This window comes from Neolamprologus multifasciatus, unplaced genomic scaffold, assembly GCF_963576455.1.
Source record: "Neolamprologus multifasciatus unplaced genomic scaffold, fNeoMul1.2 chr03_unloc_2, whole genome shotgun sequence".
Taxonomy (NCBI): domain Eukaryota; kingdom Metazoa; phylum Chordata; class Actinopteri; order Cichliformes; family Cichlidae; genus Neolamprologus; species Neolamprologus multifasciatus.
Window position 1 is genome coordinate 507,777 of NW_028181972.1, and position 16,733 is coordinate 524,509.

The following is a 16,733-nucleotide window of genomic DNA, read 5'->3' on the forward strand; positions in this document are numbered from 1 at the left end:
TCTCTTTGACCCGTTTAATTGAAGTCATCATCTATTTGTTCCTCCTCATATTCATTTCTGTGCTTTGTCCTCCAACAGTAGAAGATTGTGAAGCATCATCATCATCATCATCGATGTCTGTAAAGAGGGACGAATGTGCGTCCCGTTGTCAGCTTCAGCTGCAGCAACAAACAGCTAAACGTCTCGAACATTAACTGAGAAATCTTTTCAATAAATACTTCAAACTTCCAACAAACAGAAATTTCTTTAAACCATCTCGTAAAAAAACAAAAACAAACACATTGTCCGCTTGGCGCCAACGCTAAGCTCGCTCCTCCTGAGCTGTAGTTTCTGGGTCAGAGTCAGAGTCTGTCTCTTCGTCTTTTTTCAGAGGATTTGTCGCGTCCCAGCCGACTGCTACCACTCCCTTCCTCTGAGGCAGGACTGTGAAGAAGGCCTCCTGCCAGCTGCCTTTCTCCAGGTACGCCAGGATGATCTCGAACACTGCAGGAGGGACGAGAGCGCCGTTCAGACCACAGAGGGAGCAGCTGAGGCTCCTCCCCCTACAGCAGGGAGGAGCCACAATACAGGAAACATGATCCTTTAAACATCTGCACATTAAACTTGATTAAGAGCAGCGGCATGAAGCCACTCCCACTCCTCACCGTGGTTAACAGCCAGAACCTTCCGACTGTTCATTTTGACGAAGCTGCTCAGAGGGAGCTGGGCGTGGCGGATGCCCAGCTCCGTGGCCCTTTCAAAGGTGACTCCCTGCAAACAAAGCCCGACAGGTTAGCCCACGCAGCCACACCCACACGCTACGGCGGGTCTGGAGCCGAGCGCACCTTGTGGTGGTTGTGGTCCACCAGGCCTCCTATGACGTACGCCCTCTGTGGATCCAGCTCCGTCAGCACGTTGGGAGAGTCGGAGGTGAGGTAGACCAGCTCCTCCTGGGACACAACCTCGGTGTAGTGCTCCGTTTTAATGTGGATGTCCTGCACAGCACACCGGGTACACACAGCATCCAACCAATCAATGTGACATGAATAAACACGACATCTTCAGCGTGGTCATCATCAGCTCACAGCGGCTCATGGACACAATCGTCTGCTGGAAGCTTTTTATTCTGCAAATAAATGTAAAGGTCCAGCCCTCGGTTGTGACTGCTCACCTTCCAGTTCACCCAGCCTTTGTCCTTCTCGTCCATGCTCTGTCTCAGCTGTCCTCCTAGGCTGGTCAGGTAAAACTGGACACAAGAAGAAGTTAAAGATGTTTGACGCCACATGAAAACTTATTACTGCCTGTTACTGTTCTTATTTTATATTCGACCCAAAGCCAGTGGAGGTGGTTTGGGATGAAGACCAACAAGTGCTCAGCATCTCGTCATGAAGCTCATCCAGATGCAAAGCGTGTCGCACCGACATTCACATCCAGATGTTTGCTCTTAGCTGCATTACAAAAACAAACGCTAAGTATTCTGGAGAACTTCAGTTCGTTTTCGGGTTATAAATTAAATTTGGGGAAAAGTGAGTGTTTTCCTGTTAATACGGCGGCACGCCGACTTCAACAGTCCGATCTACCCTTTCGTCTCAGTCCATCTGGGTTTAAGTACTTAGGGATTAACGTGACTCGCTCTCTAGCTGGCCTTAAATCAGCAAATTTGTCTCCTCTTATATCAAGGATCGCATCTGATATTCAAAGATGGGGTAATCTCCCCCTTTCTTTAATCGGTAAGATTAATGTTGTTAAAATGAACATCTTACCAAAATTTTTATTTTTATTTCAGTCAGTTCCCTTATTTTTGCCGAAACATTTTTTTGTTTCACTGGACAAGATTATTGGTTCTTTCATTTGGGGAGGGAAGCCACCTAGGGTTTCTAAAACTTTGCTGCAGCGATGCAGATTTAGTGGAGGACTTGCATTACCTAATTTTTTAGCCTACTACTGGGCCGCTCACATCCATAAACTTTGCTACTGGCTAAAATCTTCTGGTTCCTCGTGGTGTAAATTGGAGCTATCATCATGTAAGGGCTCTTTGCTCTATTCCTCTTTACCCGTAAAACCCTCTCTGTACACTGATAATCAGGTGGTTCTTAACACACTAAAAATCTGGTTTCAGTTTAGACGTCACTTTAATTTTGTAATGCCGTCTTCCTCGGGTCCTCTAAGTGACAACCATTTGTTTCCCCCTTCACTTTTGGACTCGACATTCTCAGTGTGGTGTGACAAGGGTATAAAACAGTTCAAACATTTATATGTGGATGGTGTTTTCAATAGTTTTCCCAACTTGTCTTCTCGTTATAATCTCCCTATTACCCATTTGTTTCGCTATTTTCAAATTCGAAATTTTGTTGCCAAGTGTTTCCCAAACTTCCCCTCTTTACCTCCAGAACAGCAGTGGGAAACTACGTTATCATTTATTCCTCATCACAGAGGAACCATTTCGAAACTCTATGATGCTATCCTGTCTTTTAGTAACCACTCTAATGTTAAGCTTAAGTGTACATGGGAAGGAAAACTAGGAATTCGAATACATGAGGAGTCTTGGGAACAGGCTGTAGCGAGGGTACGATCTTCCACCTCCTGTGCTCGTCTTGGACTTATTCAATTTAAGGTCATACACAGGGTGCATTTCTCTAAGTCTAGACTTTCTGAATTGTATCCAGAAGTGGAAAATAAATGTGATAAATGCCATGGTTCTCCTTGTCACCTTAGCCACATGTTTTTTCTATGTCCTGAGCTACAAAGTTTCTGGACAGGGTATTTTGCTATTATGTCAACTGTTCTTGGGGTAACTCTTCATCCTTGTCCTCTGATTGCTGTATTTGGGATTCCTGTTCGCTCACTTACACTTGATTCCACACAAAAGGATATTATAGCCTTCACATCCCTATTAGCCAGACGTCTAATATTGTTGCATTGGAAGTCTGTTAAGTATCCTGCTATTACCCGGTGGCTTAAAGATGTCATGTTTTTTTTAAAACTTGAAAAAATTAAATATACGTTGAGAAGTTGCACAGCCAAATTTTTTCACAAGTGGCAACCCTTTATCTCTTATTTTGCTAGTCTAGAGGTATTGCCTGTTTAAACGTACCTCTGTCACTGTTATATTCCTCCAATATGTTTGATGGTTGTGTTGATCTGTGTGGGACGGGGGGGAGGGGGGGGTCTTTCTTTTAGAATGCGTTGTTTTTTTTCATGTATATATATAAGTTTATTTACTTAGAAAAATGAAGAAAGGTTGATTGTATTTCGGTAACTGCAAGTACTGTTGTTTTCTTTTTTCAATAAAAATATTTTCAAAAAAAACAAAAAAACAAACAAACGCAGCGTCATCATTATCGTTGTCGCGTACGCGGCACCAACCTGCACTGGATGCGAGGCCCGTCTGTTCTCTGCGTAGCACCTCTGGATCTGTTTGTGAAGTTTGTGGACGTCCTGGAGAAACAGACAGTTTGTTGGGAACTCTGGGAGCACACAGTGGCAGCGCCTACACCTCTGACCCGGTTACCTTCATGAGCATGAGGCTGTCGAAGCTGCAGTCCACCACCAGCCTCAGAGAGCTGGGCGTGGCCTCTCTGCGCGCACGTTTGCGGGCGCTCTGGACCTCTCCGCCCTCCTGGTGAGTCTGCCTCTGCAGGCGACGCTGCTGCTTCCTCTCCTTTCGCCTGTGCCTGCCATGAAAGCGAGGATGATGTTCAGTGTGTGGGCTTCGTCTGCATGAACACTGGTTCCACTGTGGGAGGCTCAAACCCCCACATCAGGACAGAGTGGGTCAGAGCTGCTGCTCACTGAGCATCTCAGTGTTTTACCTGATAACTAATTCATCACTGGATCGTTATTAATTATACATAATTATATTATACAGCACAGGAAGCGTTCACTCTCACGCCTGTTTGTGCGCATGCGCAGTCATACATTCATCTCAATTCCCTTTAAAAAGCCGTTTGTTTCGCGCAGCTACGTCCACAGTGGACCACAGTGTAACAGCTCAGCAGGCCCGTGGAGGCCGTGACTTCTCTACGTGTTTCGCGCCACAGCTTACTTCCGCTGCTCGCGCTCTTCCTCCCACTTCTGCTGCTTCAGCAGCTTCTTCCTCTGCCTCTTGGACAGAGCCGGGTCTTCCGTGTCTCCGGGACTGCTCACGGTCTTCTCGCTTTGGTCTTCCTCCGCCGGAGCTGGCTTTTCCGTGGTGTCGTCAGCCATCTGTGAACACACCGCTGTTGTCATGGCTGCGCCGCGTTGGCGGCATTTAAATCCCACTGACTTTGTAACGTGGGCTAAACCGAGTCATGGGTCAGTTAGCCTGGCACAGACTAACAGACGAGCGGCTCGCCTCGAGTCCACGTTTTGTTTTGGCGCATTTGTGACGTTTTTTATGCGCGTCACAAGCTCGCTTTAAGATGCAGTGCTGCCCTCTACCGGTCGTACCAACAAAGTGAAGCAGATTTCATTGAATTCACAGATTTGACTGTTCAAGCTTCCTTTAAAGCATAAAACCGACACAGACACATTTATCCCCCGTAAATACTTGACTGTAAATAAGGTGAAAGAAGTCTCATTTAAAACTCTACATAAATGTGATCCAGCCAGTCACTACATGGTAAAATTTAAAAGGGACATAAATACTAACTGTACTTTCTGTGGGGATCATCCAGAGACTGTGACACATCTTTTTTGGTTCTGTTCTCATACACAGCAGGTTTGTTATTGTCCATATTTTAAGGGAGTTTTCTTTACGATGGGAAAATGTTTTATTCTGTTTCTTTAAGTTCCCCAAGAAGAATGATAAATGATTTTTATGATAAATTTGTTAATACTTTTATTAAATAAATGTAAGTTTACTAACAAAACACCATATTTCTGTCATTTTTTAAGGATGTGGAAATGTACATTCAATCAATATCAGACTCCACCAACAAAAAGGCTCTCAGAACAATATTGATGTGAATTTTTGCGTGTATTCTTATAATTGTTACCTTTTTCTTTTACCCCTGGCTTTGTGTGTTCATGTTCTGTTGTTTTGTATACTTCATCTGTTCGTATGTTGTATACTCATTGTTTGTTAAATAAAGTTTTTAAAAAAGACACGGATACATTTACTTTCACTCTGGTTTCATGGAAACATCGCTGCTTTCATCAGTAACAGCATCTGATCACAATTTTTTTTATACCAAAACGTGCTGTTTGGTTTTACTGACTTCAGAGAGACTCATTGATCTGATTTTACTCCACATCCATAAATGTTCTCCGCTCTCAGGACGGGAACATTATTCTACAGTTATGTCCTGTAACAACAAGGAAGCTTTAGAAACATTGGTGTTTGTAATAGTTTCAATAGTCTCTGCATGGCTCGCTTTCCCCTTTTAATCTGTATTTCTATCCTTGTTTAATGTGACACACTCTTCCTTTGCATTATAACTATGAAACTACAACTGTGTAACGTGTTCTCCATGTGTTATGCTTGTTGTTTCTGGTGAAATAAAGTTAGAGAGGAAAGCAGGCAGCTGTAACATCTCTTATGCGTGCTGCTTTAGTAACAGCTGAGATTAGAAAGCAGAACCTCTTTTTAAAATAAGGCCAGAAAATGCTGCACAAAGTTGCTTATCTGCTTCTTACATGTATATTATATTTACATTTGAATCCATGTTAGAGTAGAGCTGAGAGGGTTGGCAGCTGAGTCGCTGACGGGGTTTCCAGCACGTTCACTGAACAGAAGGAGACGACAGGTTGGACTCCATCATCGCAGCAACACGCCTCAGCACCCTCTGAGGTGAATTTGTCATTGAGAGCTTCCATGGTGTCAGTGAAGGTTTGGTAGAGTTGAGGTGAGCATCAGCTATTGATCTGCCCTCCTCTAGGAGCAGGTGATCAACCAACACTTGATACTTGAACTTAGACGCGTCCTCAGGTAGAAGATCCCCCAACTCACTGGAGGACAGATTGAACCGCTGCTCAGGTGCCGCTGCGTTACAGTCATGCTCAGTCTTATTGTCCCTATAGGCGGTGCGTGGATGCTTGGACCCACCCAGTGGGAAATTACCTGAGTGAGGTGGAAGATGAACCGGCTTGAACCAAGGAGGTGGATTATGGGCGGGTTTATCTGGTGACCTGAGAGCAGAGGGAGGATCCGGTGACAGACTCTGTCCTGGCTGGTCCACGAACATGTTAGCAGCTGGGATTGTCATTGGCTCTGTCTTAATGGCTGGAAACACACATGCATCTTTATGATGGGGGTTCAACACTGGTGGGTCACTAGGCAGTGGTGCTTCCTCTGCTGGAGCTGGCCACGGTGGTGGAGAGAAGATGGGCCCTGCAGGCTCTGGACAGCTTCCACTAACTGTCTCATTTCTGCTCGCAGCGCCTGGAGTTCGACCAGATCTGATGACGTACGTGTCTCTTGGAGAATAGCATCCCGCCTCCACCGGGGGCTGGCTAGGTTGTAGCTAAAGGGGATTCACTCTTTAGCACTACGGTCACCCCGGTGTGTCGGCCAGAACACCACTAAAGGCCAAGTTGTCCCAGAGTAAAGAAGGAGCTCGAGGTTTGAGGCACTTTATGCTCAAAGCTCAGTTCCTGTGGCTGTAACCACACGGTGTGATTTTTTTATCATTCATGCACACGTCACATCCCACAGGAATCACTGGATCCCCACCGGACTAACACCGCTCACTAAAACTGCCCACCTTGCTAACTGGATGATGTCACCAGACGGTGGGCGGGCTCAAACTGACAGAAGATTGAATATTAAATGAAGAGTAGATTTTATACACGGAGGCTGAACGAGGCTCAGACCACAGCTGTGCCTGCATGGAGTTCTTAAGGCGGACAGACTAGTTAGTGGTCACTCACTTCCACACTCACACAGAGAGAGTGGAAGACAACAAGACCTCTGTCTCTCTTCCACAGCATGTCTTTTATCCTGTCTTCCTTCTCTCACCCCAACCAATCACAGCAGATGGCCCCGCCCCTCCCTGAGCCTGGTTCTGCCGGAGGTTTCTTCCTGTTAAAAGGGAGTTTTTCCTTCCCACTGTCGCCAAAGTGCTGCTCATAGGGGGTCATATGATTGTTGGGTTTTTCTCTGTATCTATGAAGTGCCTTGAGGCGACTTTTGTTGTGATTTGGCGCTATATAAATAAAATTGAATTGAATTGAATTAAATTAAATTTTAGAGGGGCAGGTGGTCCGGGGTTCACCTGAGACACAGCCTGTCAGGGAGTGTCGTCTGTGACCTGTTGGCCTGTGACAGCTGGACTAACCTCCAGCTCTGACCCCCTCTAACCCAGAATAAGCACTAATGTCAGTGAGCGATGATATTAGTCTGTCACTTTAGCCACAACTGCCTATATACAAGTATTTATATATATATATATATATATATATATATATATATATATATATATATATATATATATATGAAGGGGAAAAAAAAACCCAAATGCAGTATACTTGGAGCAATACCTCCATCTACAGGTTAGTTGCTGTACTGCGATGGCAGAAGTGTTCTTGTTGATTTATAAACCGTAAAACAAATAGTCTCTCTCAAACTAGGTAGACCAGCCACATTAATACAAAATTCTCACCACATGACTTGTAAAATGGTCTTAAATTGCTCAAAGTAACTTGGTCACTCAACTGTCAGTGGAACGAAAAAAAAAAAAAAAAAAAAAAGTAGTTGTACAACAATAAAAATGAGTCTTTTCCTCACAAAGACTCATTAATCTGATTTTACTCCACATCCATAAATGTTCTCCGCTCTCAGGAACATTATTCTACAGTTATGTCCTGTAACAACAAGGAAGCTTTAGAAACTTTAGTGTTTGTAATAGTTTTCATGCCTTTAATTATTCCATGTCTCCTTTAGCATCCATTAATCAACGTAAACATCTTATCTTTGCAAATATAGCATTGAAACATGTGACACTGTTAGTTATTATAAACTGAGTCAGTGATTGCAGAGTTTTCCTGTTTATTCAGTTTCCACAGTAAAAGTGAACCTGACACTGTAGCTGTGCAAACAGCTACTCTGCACATTTATCGTTTCATCCACGGCTCCTCTTTATTCCCACGCTCCCGTCTGTCCACCACCTTCATCTCCTTCAACATTTACTCTGCACAGCAGAGCCTCTGCTCTGAGGCAGCAGAGGCCCTGCTGTGCAAAAATGCTTTCACACTTATAGAAAACATTTCCTACTTTTTGCAAAAGTTTAAAAAAAGAAAGAAAAATCATGCACAACCAGAAACATGAACCAAATCTGATCAAATCCCCAGAAGAAGACAGCAACACTGCAGCATTGGGACCATGGAGCTTAAAGAAACAGCAGCTTTACTCTTAAGACGTGAATGAACTCAGAGGTGGTTTCTCCTCCACAAACACACAAACACACTTTCAGAAGACGTTGTGTTTGTGAGGCACGAGAGGAAAGTGTTCGACTCTGTGCAGCAGCAAAGCTGAGAGTCAGGTACAAAAATATAAAACATGATCAGCTGGGGTAGAAACATGTATGTTTGATGCTTCTGCTGTATGTCTGTAACAGGACACTAGCACTACACAGCGCTTTAAACACGTCACAATAAAACAGTCAGTAGAAAAAACCTCAGGAAAGCGTCCCAGCTCTGTAACCTGTCATGTTTCAGACGCTGCAGAAAGAAAACGGACTGTCCAGCAGACCCACAAACTCCAACGTGCAACCACAAACTACAACCTCAGTTTGAACATAACGTCTTATAACTTCATGTCACGCACATCTACAAAGGTCAGAAAGTGTAACAGCTGGACAAAAGTAACTATTCATTGACTTCACAACCTCACAGTTTGGTTTTTACACAGTGCAGCACATGATGAGGCTCATTCAGCTCCTGAGTGTTTCCACAGCGTCCAGCTCACAGCTCAGCCCTGTGGGAACAGAAGAAACACACACGTCAGCACATTTCAACAGTTTTATACATTTGTCGCACAGCTTTCCTCCTATTCTGTAGAACAGCGAGAGCCACACTATCTGTTCACGTTAAAAACATTAGTGAGCGCTCCAGTATGTGGGTCAGACGCCGAAGGGGAACTCCAAATGTCCCCTCACTGTGAACCTCGCCCTGCTGCTCCTATAAAAAGAGACTGAGACTGCAGGATGTGCCAGCCCGGCTGCTGATACCCAGCAGCAGCTGAAGCTTTTCCATCCTCACATAAATGCCTGCCTGACCTTTCACTCCGACCGCACACACAGCTGATCCAACCATAGTTCACCTCTGATATCGCATTTTACAGGATATCTATCAGTGTTAGTTAGCTGGAGCTGCAGGCTGTACAGTCACATCTCTTCTTCTTCTGTTAGATATGATGCACAGCATCCTGTTAGATCACTGACTTCATGCATTAAATGAAATGTGTGGTGGAAAAGCCAAAAATCAGCATCGTTTTAAGGAAATTCAAACATTCATTACGGGGTGAAACAGTCCCCATATTGTTTTATATTTTCTGATTTATAGTTTTTATTAGGGATGCAACGATACCAATTTTTTCAAACCGATACGATACTTGGATCTGAGCACTTGCCGATACTGAGTACAAAAACCGATACTTTGGCATTGACGAACGAACTCCCCATCTGCCCTGGATCATCAGTCCACTGCGCCGTTAAACCGAGGACTGACATCGCGCACACACTGCTTGTCTTTACCTCTTCAGAAAGTTTTGGCACCATTATCTCCCTGATGTGTGGGCGGTTGGGAATTTCATATCGCAGCTCGAGTATGCAGTACAGCAGCCTCCAGTTTCTCTTTTTTTACTCGCCTAACGCTGTGCCTGTTTAGCGCGGGATGTCCCCCTAGTGGCCAATCTAAAAAACTACAACAAAAATGACAATCCACCCTCTGATTAATGAAATAAGTTAGTATCGGTTCATGGTATCGGTAACTTTTACGAGTTAACCGATACCACATTTTTACAGTATCGGTGCATCCCTAGTTTTTATTCTTATTTTCTTTTCCTCATTGGAGTTTTTCAGTTTTCTTTGATAGAGAGAGAAGGGCAGGGCGGCAGGTCTCAGCCGTGTTGTTGAAAATATTTCTGAGATCTTTGAAGGTAGAAATTCCAACATAAACACGGCACTTTATGAAACAGCTGACTCCTATGTCAACAAAAACATCTGCAGTTTTATTCACGTTACCTCAAATGTTCTAGTTTACTTGTAGTTAGTCTGTAGGACGCCCTCATTGTTCTGAGAGCACGGACAGGTGAGAACAGTGTGGGTCACGATGGTGTGGAGAAACATGTGTTTGATAAATCATTCATAAAATCAGCTGCAATAACTACATGTGATGTAAATGTGCTGTGTGTCTGTGTCCTTTTGTTGTTGTCACCATGTTTTCAGAACTCCTGCACGGATCATTTCACTGACTTTATGTCGCCATAGTTTGCAGTTTGAAGCTTGCTTTTAGGCTACATTATATTTTATTGTATCCTATAAATAAATGTTTCCTTGGTGGTTCCTCTGAGATCAGTTATGTCCGACTGTAAAACTCTCCACTGCGCCCTCACACATGCTAAGCAGTCAGATACTCACCTGTCCAGGCGACCTGCCGTTCATCGGTGCTCCACCATGAAGCTCATAGTCGTCCCGTCAAATGAGGGGGGGGCGATGATCCGGGGCCCCTGCTGGGAGGTGATGCTGATGACAGGCTGCTTGATGCTAGAGAGGCCCTGCTGTGGCCTGTTAGCAGCCTGCTGCTGAACACCTGAGGCTACCTGGGAAGACTTCCCGGTGGACATGTAGAAAGGACTCTCCACGTGCATGCCCTCAGTCTGCTGCGAGGAGCTTTTATCGCCGCTGTCCACCTCTGCCTGCACCGACATCTGCGACTGCAGCAGCGCCCTGGCAGGAATCACTGACGGCGTCGACACGAGACCCGGGTAGATCATGTACGCGTGGCCGTAAATGCCCGAACTGAGGGCTAAAGGTGAGATGGGCATGGGCACAGGCGTCATGGGAGGCTGTGGCATAGGCACATCCACATATTGGCCTGTTTCTGGATCAAAGAGACGCTTGGTGGCGGGCTGCACTGGTGTGTCTACCAGGTAGTAGTTTCCAGTGCTGGGATCCAGCAGCATTTTCCTCTGGGTGGCCTGGAACGGGTCCAGGGTGGGAGCCGGGGTGATTGCTGGAGAGAAGCAGTAGACCTGTGGCTGATTGGGCATCCCGAGCGGCAAAGAGTGGTAGATAGTAGCTGAGGGGATCTCTGGTGAGTAACTGGCTGTGTGCTTATGCTCCTCGTGCCCTCTGAGCCCGGGTTCCAGGTGTCCTGAAGGTGTGGGTGGATGTGCCTGGGTGAACGTATAGACGGATGCTTTATCAGCAGGTGGCTGTTTGCCTTTGCTGGGCTGAGACTTGACTGGGATAGCGAGGTAGTTCTCATTGTCAGTTGAAAACTCGTGTGCAAACCTGTCGGCCTCCTTCACGTCGGCGTCGGCGTTCCCAGCTGACCGTCTCTCACAGACGTTGAAGGATGCGGGCAGTTTGGGCGACTTGGGGACAAAGGTTTTGGTGCTGAAAGGTGTTTGTGTGACGGTGCTCGGTTGGGATGTCTTTGAAGTTTTGGAGAGCTTGACTCCGCTGGGGGCTTGCACTGACTTGGGCCTATCATCACAGCCCACTGACGTGGGTTTGAGTGGGTCTTTCTCCTCCAGCTTCAGAAGGCTGTCACCTGCTCGTCCTGCTGGCGGCTTGTCTGTGTTGGACTGGGAGTTTCTTCTGGGAGACATGTCCGCGCTGGGCGTCCACGCAGTCTCCTCGTCGTGTCCTGGATGCTCCTCACATGCTATCAGTGAAAGCACGTGGCTGTCTGTCAGCGGCCGAGGCTCGTTCTTCCTCTTCCACTCATTCTTCTCAAACACATAAAGCTGCTCCATGGTTTTCACGGCAGCCTGCAGTTTTTGCAGAGCCACCTGGTTTGGCACCTTTGGCTTTTTATCAGTGATATCCGAGACTTTTTCTTGCCTCTTTGTAGATATTCTGCTTTCACTTCGGTCGGTGTTTGAGGGGCCTAGAGATGCGTTTTTGACGCCCTCTGGAGACGATCTGTCCACGTCAAGTGACTCCTGTTTAGCCCCGTGAAGGTTTCCACATTGTTTTCCGTTACTGCTGGTATTCACAGACTGGCACTTGATCACTATAGGCGACACAGTATTAAAGCTCTGATTGGGCACTTGCTTGTTTTGCTCTGGATGTCTGTCAGCGGAGGCGCTGTGGGATTTGTTCTCGTTGTTATCCAAAGAAACGAAGTGATACGAACTTTTAACCAGCTTACGCACGTCCCTCACCTGGTAAATGGGAGTCTGCAGCTTCCCCTTGTTATCTCGAATGTCTCGAACCATAAAATGTGGAACTTTATCTGAAAAGTCACCCTTCAAAGCTGTAGCAAGCGCGTGGGATTTGGCGTGATCTGTTCGGATGATGTTGCAGCCTAAATTAGGAGCGCGCAGTTTGGAGACGGCGCACGGCTCGGTGTTATCGTCTTTGACGCGCCTCAGGTTAATTTGAAGTTCTGGAGATTTGGATGTGGTCGCAGAGTCTGCGACAGAGCGCACTTTGGCTCCACGTCCGTGTCCACGCGTAGAATAATTCCTGCTCTGCAGCTGCTGCGCGGCTTCGCCTTCGTTCGGCAGCATTTGGATATTTGGCACAAATAAATGAGCCATTTTCTTCAGTTCGCTGCTGCCCGCCGAGCACAGACTCCCCTCGGCCAGCGTGTCGTCAGCTGCAAGCGTGTCCTGTGGTGTTTGATCGTTTTCAGGATCCTTTTGAAATTCTAGCTCGTCATCCTTCCAGCATCTGAACGCGCTATTTTGGCTGCGATGCAGCGTGCTTCTGGATGCGTCCACTGCGCCTTTTTTAGTATCAACTCCACTTTGTTGTTTCCGAGAGTCGCTCTTGGCATCCGCTATGTCCCCTAACTCATTCACGCGCATTATGGTGTAGTCAGAGCTGCTGTCGGAAAGCTTGGAGTTGTGCTTCCCTCGGACGTCGTCGCTTTCCTGGTGCAGACAGCTGGGAGAGGGCGTCTGCTCGCTGATTTCGCCTCTCTCCATCTTGCGCTCCTGCTCGAACTGCATTTTCTTAGAAATGACATTTTTGATGAGACTCGAAGCAAACACGGCCTTCTTGTGCGTGTCTTCCATGGTTTTAGAGGGCGGCTTGCCGCCCCCCCTGCTCTGCCTTGCGTTGGTAACTTCATCCGTGGAACGTGATCCTGCTGCGTTTTGTGCAAAGTTAGTGCGTGGTTCTCCCGCAGGGATTCCCGATTTGACGTTGCAACGAAAATTCAGCGTCTCTGTCAGCCTTATGACGCCACTGTGGCCCTGAGCAAATTTCCCCATCAGCTCTATTTTCTTCGTAGATGACGATGCGCTGTGGGGAGGTAATATCTCGCTGGCGGGCGCTTTGATGATGCCCTTATAACCCCTTTTGTCTATGCTTTTGGCTATTTGAAACGAGGCCGCTGAGCTTTGATGAGAAACGAGACTTTGGTCCATATTCATGTTACCATATTTCAGGTCCACAAACGTGGACCACCTGTTTATCCCCACGGCATGCTCTGACGCAGAGGACTCACTGGAGGTGCTGAAATGAATGGCATCAAAGTAAGGGTACGCCAGGCTCTTGAAGGCTCTGGCTGTCAGAGTGCGCACCTCCTTGTCAGCGTCGTCCAGCTCGCTGACAGCACTGGACGTGCCGCTTGAATATTCGGGGACTTCTTTCCCCCTTAATTTGCCGCCAAAGTGTAGGCGCCCGGGCGCTGCTACCAAACACTTTGCCGTGTCACACAACGTCTCTGCCTTCCCATCAACTCCCCTAAACACATAGCGACTCACATCTCCGGAGCGCCTGGCATGATAAAGAATCTTTTCCTGTTCTTGGATGTTGCTGGGGTCATTTATAGCTCGAGAGGTGGTTCTGATTGACAGGTGAATCTGTCCGCCACTGTTGCCACTGCAGTGCTGCTGCTCGGGCTTTGACACACTCTCATCTGAGCTGGTGAATTTGGCCGCTTCGCACGGATCACTTTCCAGCAGAGTGCTGACTGTTGCTGCTGCGCCCTGAGAGCCAGGCTGGCGGCCGTGCCCCCGCTCGCCCGCCGCGCCCCCGGCCTCAAAAGAAGCGTAATCGGCAAATGAGTAAACCCGGTTGTCTTCTTCAACGTCCCAGCTCGTGGAAGAGCCCACTCCGAGCTCGTAGTCCTCCTCGTGGTCAGAAAGTTCCGAGAGCTGGATCTCGTGCGTGGTAATATAATGGGATTCGTCCTCCGTGGCGCACGGAATGCAGTCATCAGAAAGCACCAAACTTATACCATCGTCCACTTCGTAATCATCCTGCTCACTTGTCTCCCCGAGATAATTATCACTAGCGCGCAAATCCACGTCCGGCTGCAGGCTTGCGCTGCTTTCCGTGTTGGACACCTCGTGCTGCTCGTGGAAACGCTCCGACTTTGCGTTTGAACAACAAGGAATCGATGGCGGTGACGGGTCAGCGTGATGGCGCTTAACGCCATCTCCATATTTCCCAACTGTGCCATTCTCTGTCTCAGTATCGACCTCCGGTTTGCGTCCCGTTGCGCACGGAGCTCCAGCTCCGCCGTCGGAGACAATGACAGACATTTGGTTTGTCTCACAAACGCGTGTTTTCACATCCACTGAGTCCAAATCGACGTATTTCCTTTCATCGTGCTCCTCGGGACCATCTTCTGTGGGGTTTGGGGGCAGATCACTCACCTGGTGACGTGTCATTAATAATTCCACAGCTTTTCTCTGCGAAGCTCAAGTAGCAAATCTGAGCTCACGTTTGGTGTCTGACAGGAAAGAGATGCAAGAGATGGAGTCGGACAAGATTTGGTCGTCCTTTAGGCAGAGATAGTCTGACAGACAGACTCCGATGTCACCAAAGCGCTCCAGACATTCCAGCTCACATGTAGGCTAAAGCCGGGTCTCTAAAAAGGCGCAGAGACATTAACTACTGTCTGGGCAGATGGTTCTCAGGCTGTGAACCAGTACAGTCACAAAGCTGTGTTTCTAATGACAGTCGAGCTCAAACCTGCTTTGAACTTCATCATCATCGTTCCAAACTCTGTGGTTAAAGCTCCCACTGAGGTCTTAAAACCCTCTCAGACGGACAGTTTGGGTTAAACACCTCACTGCACCTGCCACTGTTCTCCTTTTATATTTATACCCATTTATCTATTTATCTTAATATCTATCAGTGTCTGTTTCTACACTCACTTCATATATGAGTGTTTTATGTATATTTGTTACTATGACAACTCAGTTTCCCTCTGGGATTAATGAATTAAAAATATGTTATTTAAATAAAGTCTCTGATTCTGAACTTTGCTTTTTCTGTTGCTCTTTGATATCTTTGTGTCTGCTTCACCTTTTGAGACATGTTGTATTGAACTGACTTCTTCTCTGATTTCTCTACAGTAGTAATAATGACAGGAGTGAAGGAGGAAGTCAGGTCACGTGGTTACAGAGCCACAATCAGCATATGATGGAGATGACGCTGCAACGCTGGAGATTAACACCAGCAAGCACAGACCATCTCCAGCGTTTCAGAAGCTGAACCACATGTGGATTATTAGAGACACGCTCACGGGGGACTGCTGCTTCACTTCAAATCTTCTTCTTTGAACATTTTTCTTTTGTCCAAGTGATTCGTTTAGGATAAAAAACAACTTGTTTACAGCTCAGCTGTGCTTTTAACAGACTGGCGTTAAAACAAATAGGTTATTGTAACACAGATTGTAGCTCTGACCAACCAGCTGTGGACAAAAGGTCACCAATAAAATTCTAAAGTTTCATTTATCAGTACAACAATAAAAAAGGATAAAACAGTCCAGTGTCCAAAAGGCAGAAAACACAGAGGCCAAGGCCAGAGCCGGCGATGCCACAAGTCAGTTACACTTCACATGCGCCGCCACCTGTAAGCAGACGGCCTCAGCAACACAACTCTGCCTTTAGGCTGCAGCATGTGGCAGCTGACCTGCACACAGACAAATATCACAGCAGAGGATCAGTGCAGTCAAATACACCTGCCTTCAATGGATACAACCCAGCACAGCCACTGGCCACGCCCACAACACGCATGGAGATGAATGAATACAGGCAGCATGTATCCATCATATTACATTATCACATGAAATAAAACATGAAACAAGCAGTTATGAGTAACACTGAAATGATCTGCACCCCTCAGTTTATTGTGTTGTTTTAACGAGTAGACGGAGGGTCATCGATGCCCTCCTGCGTGAAAAGAGGTGACACAGGAAGCACCAAAGCTGCTTTGGTCAGTATTTGGAGGATCAAACAGATGCTTCCGGGTCACTTCTCTTACTCAGGAATCTTCCTAATAAAATGGATGATTGTAACTCATCCTTTGTCCACGTAGGCGTGTCTCTTAGATGTGCTTTTATTTATTCCAAGTGATCTGTGGATATTTGAATTCCCTGCTTTGGCTTTTTATTGATTCCTGGTTTGATTCCTTCCACCAGAGCTGAGCTTTGCTGCCACCTTCACAGGTTCATGGGGAAAAGGTTGGTTTTTAGACAGCTCCTCTGATTTTCTGAAATAGCTTGCAATCTTGACTATCAATATATTCGGGTGTGTAGTTAGTAAAGGACTAGCTCTGTTTGCAGTGCAGATAAGGATCTTCCTCTATCCCTCCATCAGCTTGTGTCCACGCATTGGTCCGTGTAGGTTGGATGAACACCGA

At 46.5% G+C, this 16,733-nt stretch overlaps 2 protein-coding genes across 2 annotated transcripts; both read right to left on the bottom strand.

The window, feature by feature from the left end:
- On the bottom strand, nt 1-4,355 carry trmt10a (tRNA methyltransferase 10A). Its single transcript, XM_085153173.1, has 7 exons — nt 4,025-4,355; nt 3,491-3,653; nt 3,346-3,417; nt 1,151-1,225; nt 825-974; nt 645-750; nt 1-483 (listed from the first exon to the last, which is right to left on the bottom strand). The coding sequence occupies exons 1-7, from the start codon at nt 4,207-4,209 to the stop codon at nt 302-304; spliced, it is 933 nt and encodes a 310-aa protein (XP_085009299.1). The 5' UTR covers nt 4,210-4,355; the 3' UTR covers nt 1-301.
- Nucleotides 4,356-7,931: 3,576 nt separating this feature from the next.
- Nucleotides 7,932-15,122, bottom strand: cunh4orf54 (chromosome unknown C4orf54 homolog). The gene is made up of 2 exons (XM_085153204.1): nt 10,539-15,122; nt 7,932-8,875 (listed from the first exon to the last, which is right to left on the bottom strand). Exon 1 carries the CDS (start codon nt 14,753-14,755, stop codon nt 10,559-10,561), a length of 4,197 nt encoding a protein of 1,398 aa, XP_085009330.1. The 5' UTR covers nt 14,756-15,122; the 3' UTR covers nt 7,932-8,875; nt 10,539-10,558.
- Nucleotides 15,123-16,733: the final 1,611 nt, after the last annotated feature.

Coding starts and splice junctions, on each gene's coding strand:
- trmt10a (XM_085153173.1), bottom strand. CDS start 4,209: ATGACAACAGCGGTGTGTTCACAGATGGCTGACGACACCACGGAAAAG. Junction 751..824: donor TGGACCACAACCACCACAAG/GTGCGCTCGGCT, acceptor CTTTGTTTGCAG/GGAGTCACCTTTGAAAGGGC. Junction 484..644: donor GGTTCTGGCTGTTAACCACG/GTGAGGAGTGGG, acceptor TCCCTCCTGCAG/TGTTCGAGATCATCCTGGCG.
- cunh4orf54 (XM_085153204.1), bottom strand. CDS start 14,755: ATGACACGTCACCAGGTGAGTGATCTGCCCCCAAACCCCACAGAAGAT.